Source organism: Notolepis coatsorum (assembly GCF_963971535.1).
Source record: "Notolepis coatsorum genome assembly, chromosome: 15".
Taxonomy (NCBI): Eukaryota; Metazoa; Chordata; class Actinopteri; order Aulopiformes; family Paralepididae; genus Notolepis; species Notolepis coatsorum.
This window is the reverse complement of record NC_140179.1, coordinates 2,082,302-2,105,566: the sequence shown is the minus strand read 5'-3', so window position 1 is coordinate 2,105,566 and position 23,265 is coordinate 2,082,302. Positions and strand designations below refer to the sequence as shown.

Sequence of the window (23,265 nt, the reverse complement as noted above, 5' to 3'; positions counted from 1 at the left end):
TTTAGTGATGGTGACATCACGGTGCTCGCTGTGCGTTGTTGTGTGTAGTTCATCATCCTAAAACCACAAAACCCAATACTACAGGAGACTGAAAGACATGTTGGATCATAAGTGCTTACTAGGCATTATGACATATCAGTAGCGATGTGGATCATAGATAAACATGACTGTGTGTCTCATACATATCTTATCTATTTAACCCTTTCACTACCACACTACATAAGGTTAACCCGTTCACTACCTAGTGAAAGGGTCTGTAGTGTGGTTGTGAAAGGGTTAACCCTTTGTTGTGTGGCAGTGAAAGGGTTAAAGGATCAATAGGCTGCAGATTTTTTGGCAACATTTTAACATTTTTGTTTACTTAGTATATCTCGACACTAATCGATGTTTGACACCGAAATGAAAAAGATCTGTCGTTTCAGTTAGGGGCGGGATCTAAAACGACGACCCAAACGAACGAGCGGAGTAAAAGACGGCATCCAAGGGATAAAAACATGAGAGTGCAAGCACTTATTTCCATCATGGTCCCTGATTTTGGACATGGACAGACATCATAAAACATAATGCTTGTTATGCACGCATACACAAAGGCCTGCTGCTATTAACCCTGTAGCTACCTGCCTACCTACCTAGCGAGGTGTGGCTTCGGATGCGTTCTCATTAGAAAGGGCGTTGTCCTATTCAGTTTAAGGATTTGAAAATATTTCTAAGCTCTGCCCAAAATCAACGACCGCCTACTGCTACTTTTAAAAGTCCAGCTGAAATCAAAGCAGGAAAGAGAAGGTCATTGAAAAGGCAATCAACAAGTATGTCATAATGGATATCGTTTCTTACCGAGTTCATCTTCCCAGTATGAGACATCGCTACACTTAAAATAGAGCCTTTTCACTGAACGTTTAGAATGCCAATTTTTCCTCCATGTTGGAAGAAACAATGGTTTCTATGTGCGAAACAACGGTTGCTGTGTTGATATATAAGACATATATCAACATAAATGTAATAATTTTGTGTCTTATTACTGTAAACAAGTTGTAGTGGAACAGTAATATCATGCTTTTCCGATGTTTTACCTACTCTACTCTCTATTTTGGTTACCGATGGTCACAGGCAGCCATGTTGGAAGAGACACGGCTACACGCCCCTTCCATGCAAGGCTTCTATTGCGGGGGGGGGTGCCCCTGTTCATCCTGTGATGTCACTGGATGCAGCTGCGTTTGAATTGACCCATATTCAACTTGTCAACAGTGAAAGTGAATCGCTTGTTGACATGAATAATCATATCTGAAGTGAATACTCTCATTTCAAAAAGAGGCTCTGAGTGGAAGAAATACAAAAAAAAGAAAAAAAGATATCCCCCCCAAAAGATCATTTGGGGGGGAAATAAAGAGAACGTGTGTGTGTTGGGGACTCGTTCTAAAAAATAATACTCTCCAAAATCGTATTCCGGTTGGACGTTAATTGATTTGTAAACATGATGCTGTTAACTAATAATACCTCAGGTTTTATTTACACACATTCAAAATATACTGCAGAACATTTTAATTGTATTATTTTCTTATCCAAATGAATTGATTTAATCAAAACCTTGTCAAAATGCAAGACATCTTTGCTTAAGTATTCAGAATCAAATAATCAAGTCTGTTTAATGTATTGGATCGTCAACACACCCCCGTCTGTGCACTTGTGAAAGTGGTGATGGTTCCGTGTGAAGAGATGGAATCTGTGATCTAATACGACTAGGATATTACGTCCCGTACTGAAAACCAGCCGGGTCACTCGCTCCCCCACCTGATAAAACATATTTATTACATATTTATTACCAACTTATTGCTAAGATGAACACTCATAACTCACATGAAGACATGTGTCTTTCCCAATCCAGCCCTCACAGTGTGTGTGATGCCTTGCATGCAAATCAATAGAGTCGGTATATCTGTAGAATGAAAATCGTTGTTGTGTTCAGGGAATGTACCAGTGCCACTGTCCTCAACTTAAAGGGGCAGTTCACCCAAAATTATATATATATATATTTGCCCAGAGTTCTATATCCATCCAGATAGTGATTTGCCTACTTTTGGAGATATCTGCCGTAGAGATATCTGCCGTAGAGATGTCTGCCGTCACTCCAATACAATTTGAAAAACTCTAAAACAACTGTCTCTTTTCAGAAATCATGACTGTTTCATTTATGAACCATTTTCTACAGAACTGAACCCCATCCATAATAATGTATGGCAGTTGAAACGATACAAATCCAATCCATTGCTTTTGCTGAACACTAGTTTGGGGTCATTGTCACATAAAAAGGTTAAGATGGAATATATTTTTCATTATGTGTCCAAAAAAACTAATTTTTTTTCATTTATTTATATGTTTTGCTTTAGTTTCTGACGCATTCGGTATTGGATTTTAGGATTAGGGAAATTCTTTTGATGAGCACACAACTTTGTCGACCATAAAACACGATTAACATAGATGCTTGAGGAGTTTGACTACAAATGGATACCCATAATCCTGTTGATGCAGAATATCTCTTTCATTACATTACCAACGTAAAAACAAACCTTTTAATAATAATAATGATGATGGATTGGATTTATATAGCGCTCTTCGTGACACCCCAGTGACCCCAGAGCGCTTCACAGAGTCCATTATTTGTTCATACACAGTCATACCGGTGGTGGTAAGCTACAATTGCAGCCAGAGCTGCCCTGAGGCAGACTCACGGAAGCGTGGCGAATAATCATCGCCTACGGCCCCTCCGACCACCACCAACATTCATTCACATCCATACACATTCATACGAGGCAAGTAGGTTAAGTGTCTTGCCCAAGGACACAACGGCAGTGGGATGGACATGAGCGGGATTCGAACCACCAACCCTTCGATCGTTGGACGACCCGCTCTACCCCTGAGCCACGCCGCCCCTTTTACAGCCTACAAGTACAGCGAATACAATTGATAAACGGAAAGATCATATTCACCTGTTGTCTGGTGTTAGTCCTTATATCAAAGAGTTTAGTCCGCCAGTCAGAGAATGAAAACACGTCTCTTGCTTTATTTATTTATTTTCTTTAGGCGGTGGGCCTACGGTACCCCTATGTTTACATCTGGGCCTTTAAGCCCGGTACCTGGATCAGTGCGTCCCTACTGTGACTGTCGGGTTATAAGTGTACACAAAGAATATTCCACCACTATTGAAACACCGTATAGTAAAGACGCAAGCGTTAATCCCGATTGTCATCAAATAAATGTACCTCGATAGTTCTTTCTTTGGACAACTCTTTCATCATGTTGCATATTTTGTTAAAGAGAACAGATTTTTGGAACCCAAGCCACGATGACGTTGATCGGTAGAGTCTCACTGGGATCTACTTTGTGTGCACTGTGAAGTAAAGCTAAGTGAGCCTCAATCGACTTGTTATAGACGGGAGCTCGACCCCATTGACTTTGCATTGGTTTGTGGTTAACAACCCGGAGCTTGTATGAGGAACAGCATGGCTTGTGCTGAGAAAGGACTCTAGTGATCAACATCATCGTTGGTGAGACATAGGGATAGGGTTCCAAAAATCTGAACTATTCTTTTAACGATGAGACTTTATCTCTAGCTTTGTCTTATGGGTACATATTAAAATGATAAATTATGTAATTATGTACTATCCAAAGCACTGCTTTAATTTGCAGTCCGTGGAGTCTGGAAGCGGAGACTTTATCTCTAGCTTTGTCTTATGGGTACATATTAAAATGATAAATTATGTAATTAATATGTACTATCCAAAGCACCGCTTTGATTTGCAGTCCGTGGAGTCTGGAAGCGGACAGCCAGGCCTGAGAGATAGTTTGGCTCAAATCAGTTTAATGCTTGAACTGTTAACGACTTAAGCGGAACAAGCATGGGAACGTCGGTTCACTCTGAAGTGGAATCTGCTTTGAGTGTCAAATCACAGGCGATCCCTTCCGTTCTGTATTTATTCATTTGGATTCTGCCATCCCTCAACTGTCACTGATAATAATGCGTCAATGTGTTCCTTCAGGTTGACATATATATATATGTGTGTGTGTGTGTGTGCGTGCGTGCGTGCGCGCATGTGTGTTGCGTAACTTGTCCGTGCAAACGTACGTCTTCCCCCATGTTTTTGCTGACCTGAAATAACCTTAGTGGAGACAGTCATCCGATAACATAAGATACTGGAGCGCAAAAATAAATCAAATATGAAATCAAATTAAATGCTTTTAGCTCGACAAAGAACGCTACTTTGAGATAAATTATTATTTATGATTATTTCTACACATTCTACGGCTTATTGTGATCACTTTAGGATTTATTTTGTGCCAGAAGAAAATGAAAACTAAAGAATAAAAAAAAAAAAAAATAAGCAATGAAAGCACCCTTTTGTAAAAAAAAGATATACATAAAATGTAAAAAGCAAAAAATAAATAAAAAAAACACACAATGCCAAATACACTTGTTTTGATATGTTTTAAGGTGAAGATTCTTGACATCAAGTTAGCTGGATGGAATGTTTTTTTTTCTTTATTTCTTTATATATTTTTTTCCCATTAGTTTCATCCTTCTCCGAGTGAGACTTGACGAGAAGGCTGGTACTCTGGGGCTCGGTTGAACACTACCGCTGTGGATAAACGTGAATGTGTAGAAGGCCTTGTAGTATTGCATTGTATGTAATGTATATAACGAATAAAGATTGTATTTTGTTCAGGTTTTCTTAATCGCTGCCTCTGTGCTCTTTCTCACACACACAGGTTCGCACAATGAATGAATGAAAACTTTATTTAACAGATTGCAGAATGGGTACAATACAGTACGGCTCAATACAATTGTTAAGGGGATGCAGACCAGGGAAAGACTTTTGTCTTGTTTACATCAGGGTCCCCCATTTTTTATTCATAGTGACATTTATGACATACACAACATACATGACATCATGACATTTATGGCATAGGGACATACATGACATACAGGTGAGGTATCATAGTACTGTTACATTTGTCACATACGATATGCAAATATACAGTACTGTTACCCATAGATCCTAACAGTTTATATACATATGATGGGGAGGAGACTGTACATTAGGAGGGGGTGGGTGGGAGAAGAAATATACAAATGTATACATACGGTGGGGAGGAGACTGTATTGGGGGGGGGGGGTTGGACCTTTACGTGGCCAATAATCGAATTGCAGCCTCCCATAGGTGGTTTTGAATGTGGGTAGGGATAGGTCCTTGAAGTGCTTAAAGTGCTTGATTAAAAAAAAGTCCAGGCCTGGAGATCCTTGAATTTCTTTTAACAAGGTGCTTAAAAAGTCCTTGAAATTCAAATCAACCATTCACATTGAATGTTTTGTTCATCCATGATCAAATTGTTCTGAATCAAGAAATCGATTTTTTTTTTGTTCTGTAAAATCTGACTAGTCACTGTCTCGCGTGCTCCAACTGCTTTTCCTAATTTCTTCATGTGTGATGCTCTATTTGCTCTAGCTGGCAAGCAGGTCAAGAAGATACTTAAAAATGCATTTAAAACTGAATTGTATCCTTCGAGTGACATCCTTGAAAATGAAAAACAGTGCTTGGAAAAGTCCTTGAATTTCATTTAGCAATGTCTTGTGGGAACCCTGCACTCATAGAGTAGAATGTGTATACTGTGTGTCATGCACTATGCAGGCTATACAATGCCACAAAAGTGAAGGTTTCTCCTTCATGAAAAGGTATCATGGTATTTCCATAATGTTTTGTTCACTACGATGATGGTGTGGTTTGGTATTCTGTGGTATTTAAGTACAACAGTGGTACCATGGTGATGCATGTCTTTCAATATGGTAGTACCGTGGTCACTTATTTATACAATGGACGATACCGTGGTAAAACTGCAATGACCATACCACCACGGTACTCTGGTAAGGGCTTTGATTGAAAACTTTATTAACAGATTGCAGAATGGGTACAATACAGTACAGCTCAATACACACAATTGTTAAGGGGATGCAGACCAGAGAAAGACTTTCGTCTTGTTTACATCAGGGTCCCCCATTTTCAATTCATCTGGAGACAAAGTGCACACAAAACAAGTTGCACACAACAGAATAAAGAAAATAATAAAAGTCAGGAATCACTTGGGATGTTTCCTCGGCCTCAGCTCAGGAGGTGTTTCTTGCCAAGGAACTGGACCTTTCTATCGAATGCAGTTGAACGGATTGGAGCGTTGGTTTCATAGAAAGGATTCATTGCAAACTTAATGTATAAATCATACACGTCATTAAAGAAGTTTTTGATTCCATCTTCCTGTCGGACATCGTGCAGCATGATGAATCTCATATGACCGGCGGTGACGAAGGCAGAAACAAACCACTCGTTGAACTTGTCCACGGTCTTCAGGTACATGTTGTTGGAGAGCCACATGTTCTCATCCACCAGGTCCAAGGCTGCGTGTGCAATGAACTGGTTCAGGTGACGGTGGTCATCCTTCGACTCAGCTTTACCAGTAGGTAAGAACTCCATTTCAAATACAGGATTGTCATGATGACCAACCATGACAAAATAATAACTTCCAGACATATTTCACTCCCAGAAAATAGTAGCTGCCCTGTCAAATGTTCTTCCGGTAAGTGCGGTCGCAAGTTGATGACGACGTGAACGCGTGTCCAACATTATTTGTAAAAAAAATAAAACAATTATAGTGTAAATAATTACGAATAAATTGTAGCTTAAACTATTATTTGATCAATTCACAATGCCTTTATTTGTATGTATTTATGTTATTTAATAATAATTAAAAATTAACTAATTTTAATGTAAACGTCATAACTGTGTGCCTTCCCGGAACAAAACGTCAGTTGGCCGGATTTTAAAAATTGAGGGAAGGGAGGCGGGGCTTGACTTGAGATGGAAAGGCTGATTGATTGATTGATTGAAAACTTTATTAACAGATTGCAGAATGGGTACAATACAGTACAGCTCAATACACACAATTGTTAAGGGGATGCAGACCAGAGAAAGACTTTCGTCTTGTTTACACCAGGGTCCCCCATTTTCAATTCATCAGGACATATATGACATACATGACATACAGATAGTCAGTACTGCTACATCAGCTGACTGTGGGAACATCTGGACGCTGGTGATTCCTTTTTCTTTAACGGCGTCAAACATGGATTTCAAAGTCAGGGACCCAAGAGTTGTTTTTATTGTCATGGTGGGACCCATGAACGTATTACTGCTGTTCAATGTTGGGTTTAAAGTGGTTTATAAGCATTTAATAGTTTTCATGAAATACATGGACTTGGAACTAGCCCTATTTCCTACTTACATATTGAGGAGGAGACAGGTTAAGATATATTTTTTGGATTGTGGAAAAGGGGGTGCAACCTAGGCTTACTTCAAAAACGAAACCTATTGGAATTTTTTTTTATTGGTATTAGAAAACATAGTCAAAACTGCAAGGTGATTGACAATTTACAGCTTCCAGTGTGTCAGACTCCTGTCGTTTGGCTTCATCAGCAAACAAAGCATAAATACATAAAATATTGATACATACTTTGGTGAAAATGGTCAAAAGTATAATAGTAGTGAGAGACATACACACACACACACACGAATAAATGCACACACAGTAAGGACAAACATGGACAAACATTATATTTTAACATTGCAAAATGTCTCTGTGCCCAAGGTGGTTGATTGGCTTGTATACAGTTGAGACTGAGCATAGAGATGCATTTTGAGCGACTGAAAAGGGAACAGATTTAACTGATTACCGGGAACAAACCCGACAACAAAACAACTACAGGTGTGCACAGGTGGCTTGTAAATGACAAGACATCTCCAGCTTATTTTTTTTTTACATTGTCAAATGACTCGATTACACCTCCCTAACATCAGCCAGAAAAGAAAAAGAAGTGTAACGTTGTCATACTATTTACAGTGTTAAATTCTCTTTCTCTAGAGAAGCATGCATCTCAGTAGTGTCTTGTCCACCAATAGGTGGTGCTCTTGTTACACCAGGGTGGTCCACAGAGTTGAGACGCAGTAGTGTGAAAATCACCAGGATGATTTTAAAATGTATCCTGAGGTCAATCTATCTAGGTAAGTAATTAAAGGTGCTATAGATAACATGTTTATGTAATCATAAAAAATTAAAGTAATAATAATACATCCACAGGGCTTTTATAAAGGTGTGGAATACAAGTATTGCTCCCCCCCCCCCCCCCCCCAAAAAGTATTGATTAATTAATTTAATTCATTATGTTGTTGTTTACATGTGTGCATGTATCCCCTCCCTACTTTCCATTTCCCCACGTGGAATGCACCTGATTGGATAAATGACATGCTGGTGCTCTAGTGCAACATCTAGTGGCTGAATGTTATCTATAGCACCTTTAACCATAGGGCCACATAGAGCACCAGCATGTCATTTATCCAATCGGGTGCACTCCACGTGGGGAAATGTAAAGTAGGGAGGGGATACATGCGCACACGACATGTAAACAACAACATTCTGGACCTGCAAACATTTTTTAAATGATATATTTATTAATCATTCATTTTGGGGGGGAAAGCAATACTTTTATAAATAATAATAATAAATAAAATTTATATAGCGCCTTTCAAGAAACCCAAGGTCGCTTCACAAGTCAAGAGGGCTAGGAAAAAGGGGCAATAGGGGAAAGGGGGGTGATGAGGGGGTAGGTAGAGGGATAATGAAACCTAAATCGAATCGAATCTGCCAATCTTATTCCGCACCTTTCTAAAAGCTCTGGATGTTGTTAGATTACTCTATATAAAGATTTTGTCTATAGCATCTTTAAGTACCTATAAAACTAATGAGGAACCATAATGGTTAAAGCTGCAATAATTACTTTATGACCACTAGAGGGCAGCAATGATGCATTGTTTACATGGCACTCGTTCTCTTTCTCCCAAAACAAATGAAAGAGAATAAGTTGTTTCCCCAAAGTGATCATTGTATGTACATCACGTACAAACGTAACACTGTTTTGGCACAATCTTCTTGTTTTTCATGCATCGATTACTAGATTTCAACTACAATAAATACAACTTTCTCTTGGGCATTTCCTGGTCGTAAAACAAGGTAGGTAAATACTTCACCTACAAACAATACGGTTCTGACGGCACAATATTGATGTAATTCACTTTTCTTTTTTAAATGCATAGGTTTATAAAATAGGTGGAGCTAAACGGGCTGGGTTTTGTCAACAAAGAAAATAAATGATGGAATAACAACAGACTGACCGCTGGTGGCGCAGGTTTGATCAAGTATGTCACCGTGACTCAATGAGACTCGAGAAGTCCTGAAAATGTGAAAATAACTCGTCAAATAATTATTGCAGCTTTAATAAACCGTTGATCGCAATCTGTTACTCAAGTCTCAGACCTGAGATCTTTCCGGAATGATCATCTACTTTGCTTCACACATTCAGTGTCCATGTCGTCCACCAACTTGACTCTCAAATCGTTGTTTCCTACCTGCTTACCTCTAATTCTTAAACTCAACTTGTCAAGTTAAACAATATTTCTTCCCATACGTTTTGTTAATATTATAGTTCCACGTTAGTTCATAGACAAGAAGTCATTATTAAGTGTTACCACTGCAGTTACCTTTTTGTTTTTTAATCTTCACATCCAATTACTTTTCCACAAAATATTTAAAAAATATTCTATTTACAGGTGCTCATGTGTACAAATCAACCCTTTTGGTGATTACAGAGTATAAGAGAACAGGAATCATTCATGTATAGCCTACCAGCACGTTTAACCCCGATGTCTTGGGCCTTCAGTTGTATTTTGACATAAATGGCACTTGGAATACTTTCTTGAAGGACAGAAATGTCATAAATGGCACTTGGAATACTTTCTTGAAGGACAGAAATGTCATAAATGGCACTTGGAATTCATTCTTGAAGGACAGAAATGTCATAAATGGCACTTGGAATACTTTCTTGAAGGACAGAAATGTCATAAATGGCACTTGGAATTCATTCTTGAAGGACAGAAATGTCATAAATGGCACTTGGAATTCATTCTTGAAGGACAGAAATGTCATAAATGGCACTTGGAATACTTTCTTGAAGGACAGAAATGTCATAAATGGCACTTGGAATTCATTCTTGAAGGACAGAAATGTCATAATTGGCACTTGGAATTGAACGGGATTGTGCTCAGTAGGCAGTCAGTCACAGTTGCTAAATAATTAGTTGTATAAAAGCGAGGCACAGCAGTGATAGATTCAGTCTACAGATGTGTCCATTAGAAAGGAGAGGGTATTTCTAGGACCTTCTTTCTTCATCCTCAAGACTTTTTTTTCCTTTTATTTTTTCTTTCTTTTAAACACACAATTGATTTATCATTCGATCCTATATCAGCTTTGAGGGCTTTTCAGTGGGGGATGAAGATTGAAATAGAAATACACTGAATAGAATTGTCCCCCTAACTATGCACCAAAGTTATGGAACACACTACCTATGGACATTAGGGAAGCTAGATCTCTTAATATTTTCAGAAATAAGCTAAAAACGTACCTCTTCACCATAGCCTTCTAATACACCCCGCTGTTGATTGTACTGTAGCACTATTTTACTCTGGCCATTCTATTGCATAATTTTACTATCTATTCTACTTTTTTTTCTTTTTTTCTTATTGATCTTTTTCCCCCTCCATTTTCCTCCGATTTTCTCCCATCCCAATGTTAGTCGTATGCCAATTCCCAATCCCTTCCTGGTCGCCTGTACCCGTTCCGCAACTGTAAGTTACTTCCGGGGTAGGCCTGATTGGCCCCGACAGGCACGTGACGCGGCAAACTCAGGACGCGCAACGAGGCTGCTGAGAGCTGTCGCGCGGAAATAGGCTGTCTATTGCCATTCTATTGCCATTCTCTAACACAAACTCTAACCTTAACCAGCTCCTTAACAGCGCCTAAACTTAACCGTTCTAACCTTAACCAACTCCGAAACAATGCCTAACCTTAACCTTAACCTTAACCATGCCTAACCTTAACCATAGAAAGAATATTGCCATTCTCTAAGACAAACTCTAACCTTAACCAGCTCCTTAACAGCGCCTAAACTTAACCGTTCTAACCTTAACCAACTCCGAAACAATGCCTAACCTTAACCATGCCTAACCTTAACCGGCGAAAGAATACACGCTAAAAAAAAAATTGATGGGATTCGAACTCGTCAAGAACGGACCGCAGGACTGCAGGACCGCTGCTCTGCCAGGTGAGCTGAAGCGCAGAATGAAAATCATGGCGGATTAGGGCGGTGACATAATTCCGCAAGCTCTGCCGCTCCGCGGAGCGGAGCGTGCCGCGCGGCAGAGAAAGTTGCGCGTCACGTGCCTGTCGGGGCCAATCAGGCCTACCCCGAAAGTAACTTACAGTTGCGGAACAGTTATAGGCTTCCTGGTCGCTGCGCACTTACCCCCCACAGTCAGATCATCTGGGAGAGTGGAGGCTATCACGTGCTTCCTCCGACACACGTCCAGCCAATCAACCGCTTCTTTTCACCTGGCAGCGCGGATCCTCCCTGAGAGGGCGTAGCGTGTGGAAGGATCACACTATCCCACTCAGGTCCTATCCGCGCTTAGCAGGCGCCCCGACCGAACTGTAGGAGTTGCTGTTTACAACGACCCGGACCCACCCCGCCAGCTTCTCCCACCCTCTAATACAGCCAATTGTATTAGTGTGAACGGCCAGCCAAGCTGGTGACAACCCCGGAGCTGTGAGCTGGATTCGCCAGGGTTGGTGACGAACGCAATCTCCGCTACGCCACCTAACCGCCTTCTATTCTACTATTCTATTATTGCACTGTATTATTGGTGTGCAAACCAGTCAACTTACAAAAAAGAGCCTGTTGGAGGATTTCAACAAGACAAATGTAGTAAGGTACTAGTAAAAGAGTTATTATATATATATTATATTGTAGAAATCATCGGAATAGAGAAACGCACAATTTCTATCAGTTGACAACACAAAGCCGTGTGTCATTTATTTCGCAGTAGCACAAGTGACAGCTGTCAGAACTATGCCGGGCTAGCATATGGATAAAAGTTCCCATATTATGTGCATTACACAAACTAAAAACAGATATTACATTACATTACACAAACTAAAAACAGATATTACATTACATTACACAAACTAAAAACAGATATTACATTACATTACACAAACTAAAAACAGATATTACATTACATTACACAAACTAAAAACCGATATTGTCTGAATTACTAGAAGAAAGAAATGCACCACCTTTGGCTGATAGTAATTTATTAATTTCCTAGGATTTCTTTTGGTCTAATAAATGTTTAAGGTTCTTAGATGGATTCCCTGCTGCCTACTCCTCCTCTTCCTCCTCTTCCTCCTCCTAATCCTCCTCCTCCTCATCTTCCTCATCTTCCTCCTCCTCATCGTCCTCCTCATCCTCCTGCTCCTGCTCATCCTCCTACTCTTCCTCCTCCTGCTCCTCTTCCTCCTCCTCTTCCTCCTCCTAATCCTCCTCCTCCTCTTCCTCCTCCTCCTCCTCCTCTTCCTCATCTTCCTCCTCCTCATCGTCCTCCTCATCCTCCTGCTCCTGCTCATCCTCCTACTCTTCCTCTTCCTCCTCCTCCTGCTCCTCCTCCTCCTCCTCCTCCTCCTCCTCCTCCTCCTCCTCCTCCTCCACGGGGAGCAGCGTACTGGCTCATGTTAAATGGCAGGCCATGCATTATGCAGCAGCTTAGGCCATCGCGCGGGATCTTCATGTCCTCGGCTACAGTCCACTTGTCGCTGCTCTGGTCGTAGCGCTCCACGTTGGAGAGGATGGTGCTGAAGTCCTTGAGGCCTCCGACCACGAAGAGCAGGTCGTCCAGCACCGCGATGCCAAGGAAGCTGCGGGGGGTGAGCATGTTGGGCAGGGCTCTCCAGGAGTCAGTCAAGGGGCTGTAGGCCTCCGCGCTACGCAGGACGTTTACATCGTCCCACCCTCCCACCTGAGGACAGGACACATGAGAGGAATGTTTTAGTGTGTGGTTAAGGCAGGCAGACACTGTAGTAATCCACTTAGGGAAATGAGGGCATCACAGCAGCATTGAAAGTCTATCTATATAAATATCTAGTATAAAGCATTTGTCTCCGTGTGCACCTACCGCATAGACATGTCCTCCGTATGCAGCGACTCCCAGTCCGCCACGCCTGCTGCTCATGGGGGCGATCAGAGTCCACTGGTCGGTGTCTGGGCTGTAGCACTCAGCTGTGAGCTGACACCAGCCACCACAGATGTAAACCTGTAATAAGAAAGAATATTCTAATTTAGTTTATATATTCCATTTGATTTCATTCTACTTTAATTGTCTGTTAATGTTGATGCACCAAAGGACCCAGACACATCTTTTGTATGTGCAAGCTTACTTGGCAATAAAGACATTTATGATTTCTGATCTAACGTTCCTTGTGTTCATCTAGCACCCTGTGTCCCTCAGTTCCACCCACCTTGCCCTGGAGGGCTGCTGCCCCGGCGTAGCTCCTGTGCTCCAGCATGGGTGAGATCACTGTCCACTGGTTGGTTTCAGGCTCGTAGCACTCGGCGGTGTTCAGTCGCACACGTCCGTCGTACCCTCCCATGGCGTAGATACAGCCGCCCAACGCGACCACGCTGAGTTTACTGCGGCGTGAGTGCATGGGAGCCGCCTGCAGCCAGCTGCGAGTGACGGGGTTGAACCTGCACACACTGCTGAGACACTCCCAGCCGTCCTGGCCGCCGACGCAGTAGACCAGACTGTGGAGATAAGCGGTGCCGTGGCCGGTCTGGGGACTCTCCATCTTAACACTCACGTCCATCCATCCACCGGCTCGGATATCGTAAGCCTCCATGGTCATGCTGCCGTAATGCTTATACTGACTCCAGTAATTATTAGACTGACTCTCCCCTCCGATGGCCAACAGGACCTCCTGGGGCCGGCGTGGGCGGGTCAGGGGGTTTGGGAGCCTGTCGGAGCCAGGGCGGTTCAGGACACTGAGGATGAGGGGCCTGCAGTCGTGGCTGTCCCTCACCACAGGGTTGTTCTGGACGTTGTTCAGGAAGTAGTCAGGCCTCATCAAGCCCATGCGAACCTGGGAAGAGACAAGCAGACAGCGGGTACAACTTAGACATCGGTTGTAGACGGTTTCTGTTGCTAGGGAACAGTTTGGACCCAAATGTTTGAGAACCACTGTACTAGGGAACCTAGTCTTGTTTTAAGGGGAGACCACCCACCTAAAATACCCTTTTCCTGATTTTGGGGCAATTTTGAGATTTTTGTATAATGTTGCCCCTTTACATGTCTTCTTTCAAACTAGTGACAAGAAAACTTAAAAAAACACATTTAGTTGCTTATTTTGCTTCATTTTGCATGATTGCATCCATAAATGTGCACATATTGAATGGGGAAGTGCCTCATTTGCATATATAAACATAAAATTCAGAAAACTTGCAATATATTTTTTCTTAGTTTATATGTACATAACAAACTGGGAAAGTTTCATAGTGATATCTATTCAATTTTTTTTTGCCTATTAGGGGGTACAGTAATCGGTTGTGTTGTTTGTTACTAAACTGTTACTACTACTACTACATCATTATTATTATGTTATTATGTTATTCAGTTATCAGGCATGTGTTTAGGTTGTCTATTACTAATGGTTTGATTGGGTGTTGTGTTTGTAAATAGCGGTTTCAAATAAAAATGTATGGCATTTTACAATACAGAACTTTGAAGGCGTTTTCCCAAAGGGTAGACATGTATCATTTCCCTAGCATCTACACACACCAAACTGTCCACCTTTTTTCATATCTATATCCTTCTTCTTTGTGCCAAATGATTTGTTGATATGTCATACATAGCCTGATTTACAGACAATACAAAACTTTAAAGGCGTTTTTCTCAAAACGAGATTTTATGAGTTTGTATTACACATAAAACAAAAAATCTCAATTTCTCTAATACCTCCACACACCAAATGTTTCCTCCTATCCATATACCACAACTTTCTGCTAGAGGATTTTTTGATATATCACTCATCCAGATTTTTTGAACATTTTATACAAAACATTTTATGCAAAACATTAATTTTTTATGACTAGGTGGTCATAAATTCCTGTTCGGGTGGCATATCAAAAAATCCTCTAGCAAAAAGTTCTGTATTTAATGTAGTAACTTGAAAAACCATGAGAAAATATCTATATATCATCCATTTTTTCTAAATTCTGTTTGGGGTCACGTGCAAAAAGGGGCCATTTTGAATAGACCACGCCCCTTTTTGGGTAATACAATTATGCGACCAAATTTTTTTTTATACTTTTTTTTTCTTTTTTTGACTATTCTAAACAATTAAGATGTTTGCAAATGATTTCATCCTTTATTATTTTTTTCCCTATCTAGGTGGGTGGTCTCCCCCACCGCCGTTCACGTTGTACAGCGTTATTGCCCGCCATGCGTTGTCTGCCAAACCATGCTGTGCAGCGATATTGAGATCATATTTCATTTTTTCGCCATGGCATTCATAATTCATATATACACCTCCGGCGCTGCAGCTGGACTCTACGGCTCAATACAACGACGACTCAATACCGCCGCCTGGTGGATGGTCGGGCGAGTTACACTGGTAAACAGGATATGGCTGCTGTGCGTCGATTAAATGCATCCGGCCGTCAGATATTGTTGCAAGGCCCCCGACAGACACTATGTACATAATGGATCGCTTTATAAACGTAATAATCGATATGATTTCGGTGTTTATTGCGACATACAAACCGGAAATGGACCTAGGCGATCGACGTCCTATACCTGGGATCTTTCACCGCCAGTCTCATTGACGCACGGTAAGAAGACACTGACGCTATTTTCAGCCCAATTGTTTATTTATTTCACTGCAAACCGATCGGATCAATATATCACCCATACTACATAAAGCATTTACTGACGATCACGGAAGTATAAACGACCCCCCCCCCTTTCATCCGCGCATGATGAGGCATAACGTATACGATCATGTACAGTTGAATTTTTTAATATAGCGTGTCTAGGGAATAGACGGCAATCGATAATCTATATATGCGTTTAGGCCTATAGCTCACGTTCTAGGAATTACTGCAGAAAACGATAAAAACATACTTATATTCTAGAAGGTATTTTTGTATGAATCTATGAATGAAAAAGTATAACGTTCCTACATCCTGAACAATAGATAATCGATGTTGAATGGGCCATAGTAATGTCAATTTAGCAATACAATTTAAAAAGTTATAGCCCTGCAAAGAAGGTGAACATCTCCATAGGCTTAGAGTGGTGGCAGACTGGCTATATTGATGGATATAACCAGTGGCAGGGAATGTGTTAATGTGATGCACAGTAATACAATTAGTTACCTTGGGCAGCAGCAAAGGGATGTGTGTTTTACGCTCCTCGCGGGAGTGGTCAATCCAACGGAGGACGGCCTCGAACACCGTCTCCTCGCTCTTCACGTTCAGATCATCCCTCTTGATGATGTCCACCAGTTGCTGCAGGGACAGCTCCACAAACTCCTGTGAGACGTGCAACATCTCCTCAAAGTGGCACACGATGAAGAGATGGGGCTTGCGCCTCAGGTCAGGGCAGCAGTAGATGTCCACGAACCTCCAGATGCCGACACAGTTTTCCAGAGACAGCTGGCCTTCTAGGAAGTCAGAGCACGCTCCTACTATGCCAGTGACGCGAAGCTGGTCTGCAGCCACCAGAAGCTCTTTCACGTTCTCTGCTGTCACCAGCACAAAGTGTGTGTAGGCGTACTCTATGATGAGCTGCATCATACCCGGGGACACCCCAGGGATAGTGTAGACTGCTTTCTCTGAGTCGCTCCAGCGAGTGAAGAGGGCTCTGTGGGATGCAGAGTATAGAGATATCTGATGAGTAAACAGTAAGCAACATTCTGTCCTGTGTAGTAATATATTTTCACTGTAGAAGTATAGGGTCTTAGCACAGTAGAAGTATAGTATATTTTTACAGTAGAAGTACAGTATAGTATCTGTTTACAGTAGAAATACAGTATAGTATCTGTTTACAGTAGAAGTGCAGTATAGTATATTTTTACAGTAGAAGTACAGTATAGTATCTGTTTACAGTAGAAGTACAGTATAGTATCTGTTTACAGTAGAAGTACAGTATAGTATCTGTTTACAGTAGTACAGTATAGTATCTGTTTACAGTAGAAGTACAGTATAGTATCTGATTACAGTAAAAGTACAGTATGGTATCTGTTTACTAACCAAGCTAAGCTGAACCAAGCTAAGCTGAACCAAGCTAACCTGAACCAAGCTAAACTTACCTGAAATAGTCACTGCAGTCACACAGGAGGGCCTTGTGGGCATTCAACTCAGTGCTGTTGACTTTAATAACCACATCACAGAGCCTTCCCTCCAGATGCAGCTCATTAAGGATTGTACAGGACATTGTTTCCTTTTCCATGTGGGGATTTTAAATTGTATCTACAGAATATATTCAAGCTTACAGACAAGTAGTCGGAAACAACAAGTGAGATCTTCACTTGTCTTCTGAGATCTGAAATCTTCTGAGAGAATTGTTGAATATATACTGTACACAAATGTTCTAGAATGTTCTATTATGACATCATACTGTGACATCACAAATGTTCTACAATGTCTATTATGACATAATACTGTGACATCACAAATGTTCTAGAATGTGCTATTATGACATCATACTGTGCCATCACAAATGTTCTAGAATGTGCTATTATGACATCATACTGTGACATCACAAATGTTCTAGAATGTGCTATTATGACATCATAATGTGCCATCACAAATGTTCTAGAATGTGCTATTATGACATCATACTGTGACATCACAAATGTTCTAGAATGTTTGATTATGACATCATACTGTGACATCACAAATGTTCTAGATTTTACTATTATGACATCATACTGTGACATCACAAATGTTCTAGAATGTTTGATTATGATGACATCATATTGCGGTGTTACAAACAGCGTTAGTTTTTTCAGTAAGTAATCTAACGGATTACTCTTCCAATCTTAATAACGTTACCGTTACTGCCAAAAAATGCGGCGCGTTACTATGATTGAAGCAGTTTTTTTCATCAGACAGATCTCTGCGGCGAGAAGCAATACTTTTTTCCGTTGGTTAGTGGGCAGTGCGCGATTGGCTGAGGTTGAGTAAAATGTCATGGTAAGCCAATCAGAGGTAGAGGTGGGCGGGTGTTCGAAAGAATCCAGTCTGACACACAGCGACAACACAAGCGACTCAGTCAACGACAGACCGTGGTTCCGTGTATGTTTTGATCATTTGTTTGGCGAGCCCAAATAATCCAAAACTAATCCAACGAACAACACAAGCGAGCAGTCAACAGGGATTAAAGCAAAAAAAAATCTCCTGACTGAACTTTTTTTCAGGCCAAGTCATATTCTTATTTTAACCTCCACTGTATTTCTTTTTAATAGCGTTGGCGTTTTAAGGGAGCCTACTTGTTTCGGTTTAGTCGATAATCCAATGTACAGTTACCCCCCCCACCCCGCCTACCCAACCCTCCCCCCAACCACCTCCAATGTACAGTCCCCCCCCCCTCCACCCAACCTACCCAACCTCCTCCAATGTACAGTTTCTTCATCAAATGTATATACTCTCTTTTTTAGACTATTGTATTTCACAAACAATACTGTATTTGTAAATCTGGTATGTCATAATCATAAATGTATAGATGTAGCAGTATTATCTATCTGTATGTCATGTATGTCATATATGTTATGATGAATTGAAAATGGGGGACCCTGATGTAAACAAGAGGAAAGTCTTTCTCTGGTCTGCACCCCCTTAACAATTGTATTGAGCTGTACTGTATTGTACCCATTCTGCAATCTGTTATAACAATCAATCAATATTTAACAGATTGCAGATATATAGGTTATATAGGATATATAGGTTTAGGATTGCAGGTATATAGTAATGATTGCAGATATATAGGTTATATAGGATATATAGGTTAATATAAGATTGCAGGTATATAGTAATGTTACATTTGTGACATATACGATATGCAAATATAGAGTACTGTTACCCATAGATCCTAACAGATTATATACATTATGATGGGGAGGAGACTGTACATTAGGGTGGGTGGGAGAAAAAAGATACATACATGGAGAGAATATACAGTGGGGAGGAGACCGTCTATAGATACACCTGTGTGATGTTGATATTTGTACTGTGAAGTAACACGACAATGACAAATGTGTTGTTTCTGTTTTTCTTTTTGACATAGTTGCGGAACACGGAACAAGTTAACAACTCACCACCGTCTACAGTCCCTGCATCATACTGTAGCCTGGCCAGTCTCTTGAAATACTGCTATCTTCAAACTTCCATTCCTCTCGACACTTTCTTTTGTTGGGTGGTGCCGCTCATCCTTTTCGTCTGAGAACACTGTGTTTTCTTTTTAGTGGCCAGCTTACTCCTTCCATTAACGTTATTATGCTGACGTTAGCTAATAACTATGTGTTGGGGATAATGGTTCCGCACGGACCATATTGTTTGTTACATTGCTGTCGGCAAACTCGCTCAGAGTGTCAACAGAGTGTTGACGTTAAGTTGATGTTAGCTGCTAGCTGGCTACCCAAATCCACAACAGCCAGGCAGCCAACCGTACAAAATACAGTCTCAGCCAATCACATCGATTTGTACAGTTAGTTAGCTCCACTCCATTGCAAAGTAAAAGTTAGCCAGCCAGGACAGCCCGTATTAGCAAGCTACAGTTACAGTAACGTTAGCCACCCGAAGATCGGTAGCTAGCTAACGTTAGCCACAGCTTCAAAAACGAATTTCAATTATGTTATGAGCTATCAGCTAGCCAGCTAGATAACGTTAGAAAACGCCTCGTGTAGTAAACTAAAGTGAATAGTTTACTGGGCCATTGTTTAATGCTTCAGTGGTGTTAAAAGAGGACCTGCACGCTTGCTATCTTCGGTGCAAATGATACGGGTCTGTGACAAGACAGGTCTGTGAGGGGGAGGGCACTGTGAGCAGCGTGTGTGCATCAAGCTCACGTTTGATTGGTTAGAATGGTCAAAATGCCCTACGCATCTACAAATCATATTATACCAGGTAGCCAATTCCGTCAGACTCCAAATCAAATTGACGGAAAAAAAATTAAAAAAGACTGAAATCCGTCTGGAGACGGAACGCTTTAATGCATGAGTCAACGACAGACCGCGGGTCCATGAGCGTTTTTTGTTCACTCTTGTGTTAGTTGTGTTGCAGCGCAGGGCACTACAGTAGTGGAGGGCTACAGCCTTATCAACAGTGCTGCACTTCCTGGTTTAATAGCACAGTCTTCAGGTGCTCAGAGTCAGAGCTTATATATGATTAGATTAGTTTAGATGCTTAGATTAGATTCTTATATCTGTATGTTGTGTATGTCATAAATGTCATGAATTGAAAATGCAGGACCCTGATGTAAACAAGACGAAAGTCTCTCTGGTCTGCATCCCCTTAACAATTGTGTGTATTGAGCCGTACTGTATTGTACCCATTCTGCAATCTGTTAATTAAAATGTTCAATCAATCAGTATATATTTGTTATTTATTTTTGGTATAGTGCTTAACAAGCATAATTTAATGTTGCCCAGTTGTTCAGTTCAGTTCAGAGTTTTTATTTGCCACATGGAATCATACAACCAGAGTTTCTTCATTACACAATCATAAATATCATTCCATGGACAAAAGGAGCAGGAAGAAGAATAAATCTTATAGTTACCTGCCCCTTATTCCTAAACTAAACAAGTCTTTACTTATAGAGTGTCGGCGTACAACCTAATTTACACAAATAATCATTTATACCATTATACAAAAAACACACAATCCACAGTTAAACAAGAACAAATTTAATAATAATAAAGAATAAAATAAAAAGATCTCACTATTCAGATCACATTTGATGTTCATACTGACTAAATATTTTTTTTTTATAATTTTTTTTGAATTGTGTTGAGGGGCAATACATATCAAAAGTTCCAAAACATCTATTGTGTTTGTATTTGTATGATCCACTATATAAACATAGTAATTATAATATCTACATACATTGATTGTCGGCTAGTCTCACTTTGTCCCACAGCAACATTAAAATAGTTTAGATTTGTGTATGTTGTTTATGTAAAAAATTTACTTGAAAGTAACGCAATAGTTACTTTCTGAAGTAACTAGTTACTTTTATAATTTGTAACTGAGTAAGTAATTTAGTTACTTTTTGGAAGAAGTAACTGTAACTAGTTACTTTTTAAAAGTAACTTTCCCAACACTGCCCCCGACTGATCGAATGATCCTCGTTCTATGTGTAGCACCCTGAATATGTGACTATTATTCAGAAGTGCTGACTTGCCTTTTATCTCCCCTTTGTGCATAAAGACATCTTAACTAGTTTCCATTGATATTCTCTCGAACAATGACGCAAGTTTCTCCTTCTCTCACCGGCTGGAATATGGATTATAAACAGTAAACTGACTCATATTCAATCCACCCAGTTCTTCCTGTGGGGCTAGTTGGCGGTACCAGCAGGGGGTGGCAGGTGGCAGGCGGAGCGCACGAGAGAGGCATGGAGGAGGAAGGAAGTCAACTGAAACGGAAGTGGAGCGACTCAGCCTATTCAACGTTGGACTTGGACCTGGGTGGTCGTGTCGTTGGAAGAGCCCCGTAGTGGATCACGCGGGTGAACGTATTGAACTTGAATATATTACGGGTTATACTAGAAACATAAGCGTAGTAGCGTGTTGCATGTCCCCACTGAATAACCCTAGTGATATCACGCGTTATCCTAGAAGAAAGTGGTATAGCCAAGAGTTGGCTTATGTTAATGTTATTCCCTCCAGCGAGGTGCCCAGCCAGCGTGGCTTGAAGAGGACTGGTGGTTAGAGGCACCCTGCGTTGTTGTATGTTTCGGCTAGCAGGAGGGCTGTCTAGGACCCACAGAGTAGCTTCAGTTAAGGTAGCCTTCAGATTATTATTGCGCGTCAACCCAGCCCCGGCAGCCAGCAGCCTGTCAGCGCCGGCAGTCTACATCTTCTTTGCTCCGGCGGTCGTCAGCCTAGCACGGGAGTTCGTCCCGTCCAGCAGAGGTCGCCATCACCCAGCACGCGCCTCCAGCCCGCTACTGCCCCCTCAGCCTAACACCGCTGCTAGCTCCTGAGACAAGAGCGTTCGACGCCATCTTACCACCCGGACAGTGGTGGTGCGGCGAGGCCGCCATCTTGGTTGAGTACACTGGCGCTTCGGTGCTCAGGATCCTATTGCACAGTACCAGTGTTGTGCTAGTTACTGAAAAATAGTAACTCAGTTACTTTACTAGTTACTTCATTTCAAAGTAACTTCGTTACTGTACTAGTTACTTACACCCAAAAGTAATGAGTTACTGTGAAAAGTAACTATTTAGTTATTTAAAAAAAAATAAAAAAAAAATTGCTCAAGTCCCATGCCCCATATACTCAAAATCGGTTGATCAACTTGACAGTTTCCATTCACATCACCGAACTCTGCTAAGCAATGTGGTCTAGAGCGTTTCATTATATATTCCCTCCCCGCTGTATGTATATTTCTCTCCCACCCACCCCCACCCCCTCCTAATGTACAGTCCCCTCCCCATCATATGTATATACTCTGTCAGGATCTAGGGGTAACAGTACTGTATATTTGAATACCGCTTATGTCACAAATGTATCAGTACTAAATACCTATATGTCCCTATGCCATAAATGTCATGTATGTTGTGTATGTCATAAATGTCTATATGAATTGAAAATGGGGGACCCTGATGGAAACAAGACAAACGTCTTTCTCAGGTCTGCATCCCCTTAACAATTGTATGTATTGAGCCGTACTGTATTGTACCCATTCTGCAATCTGTTAAATAAAGTTTTCATTCATTCATTCATTCATCCATTCATTAATTCATTCATAACCATCTTGCAGCGTTGTTATCAAAGCATTGCAACGTTAGAATAGTTAGGATATCAATTGTGCATGAAAGGACTATATTTATATTGTTTGATTAGTATTATGAGATTCCCTGGCAGATTTCGTACAGTCAAAATCCGTTGATCTTGAGTTTTAGTGAACACATTGCACTCACCGTCACCAGTCTGCGGTGGTCGAGATGTAACGTTAGTCCAGTTGACTCCAGCAGCCCTTCAAACATGTTCTTTATCTCGTTT

General features: G+C 40.9%; 1 protein-coding gene across 1 annotated transcript; it reads right to left on the bottom strand.

Moving 5' to 3' along the window:
• Positions 1-5,841: 5,841 nt before the first annotated feature.
• LOC311241942 (trafficking protein particle complex subunit 2) lies at positions 5,842-6,613 on the bottom strand. The gene has a single exon (XM_084330896.1). The coding sequence runs from the start codon at positions 6,570-6,572 to the stop codon at positions 6,150-6,152; it is 423 nt and encodes a 140-aa protein (XP_084187022.1). The 5' UTR covers positions 6,573-6,613; the 3' UTR covers positions 5,842-6,149.
• Positions 6,614-23,265: the final 16,652 nt, after the last annotated feature.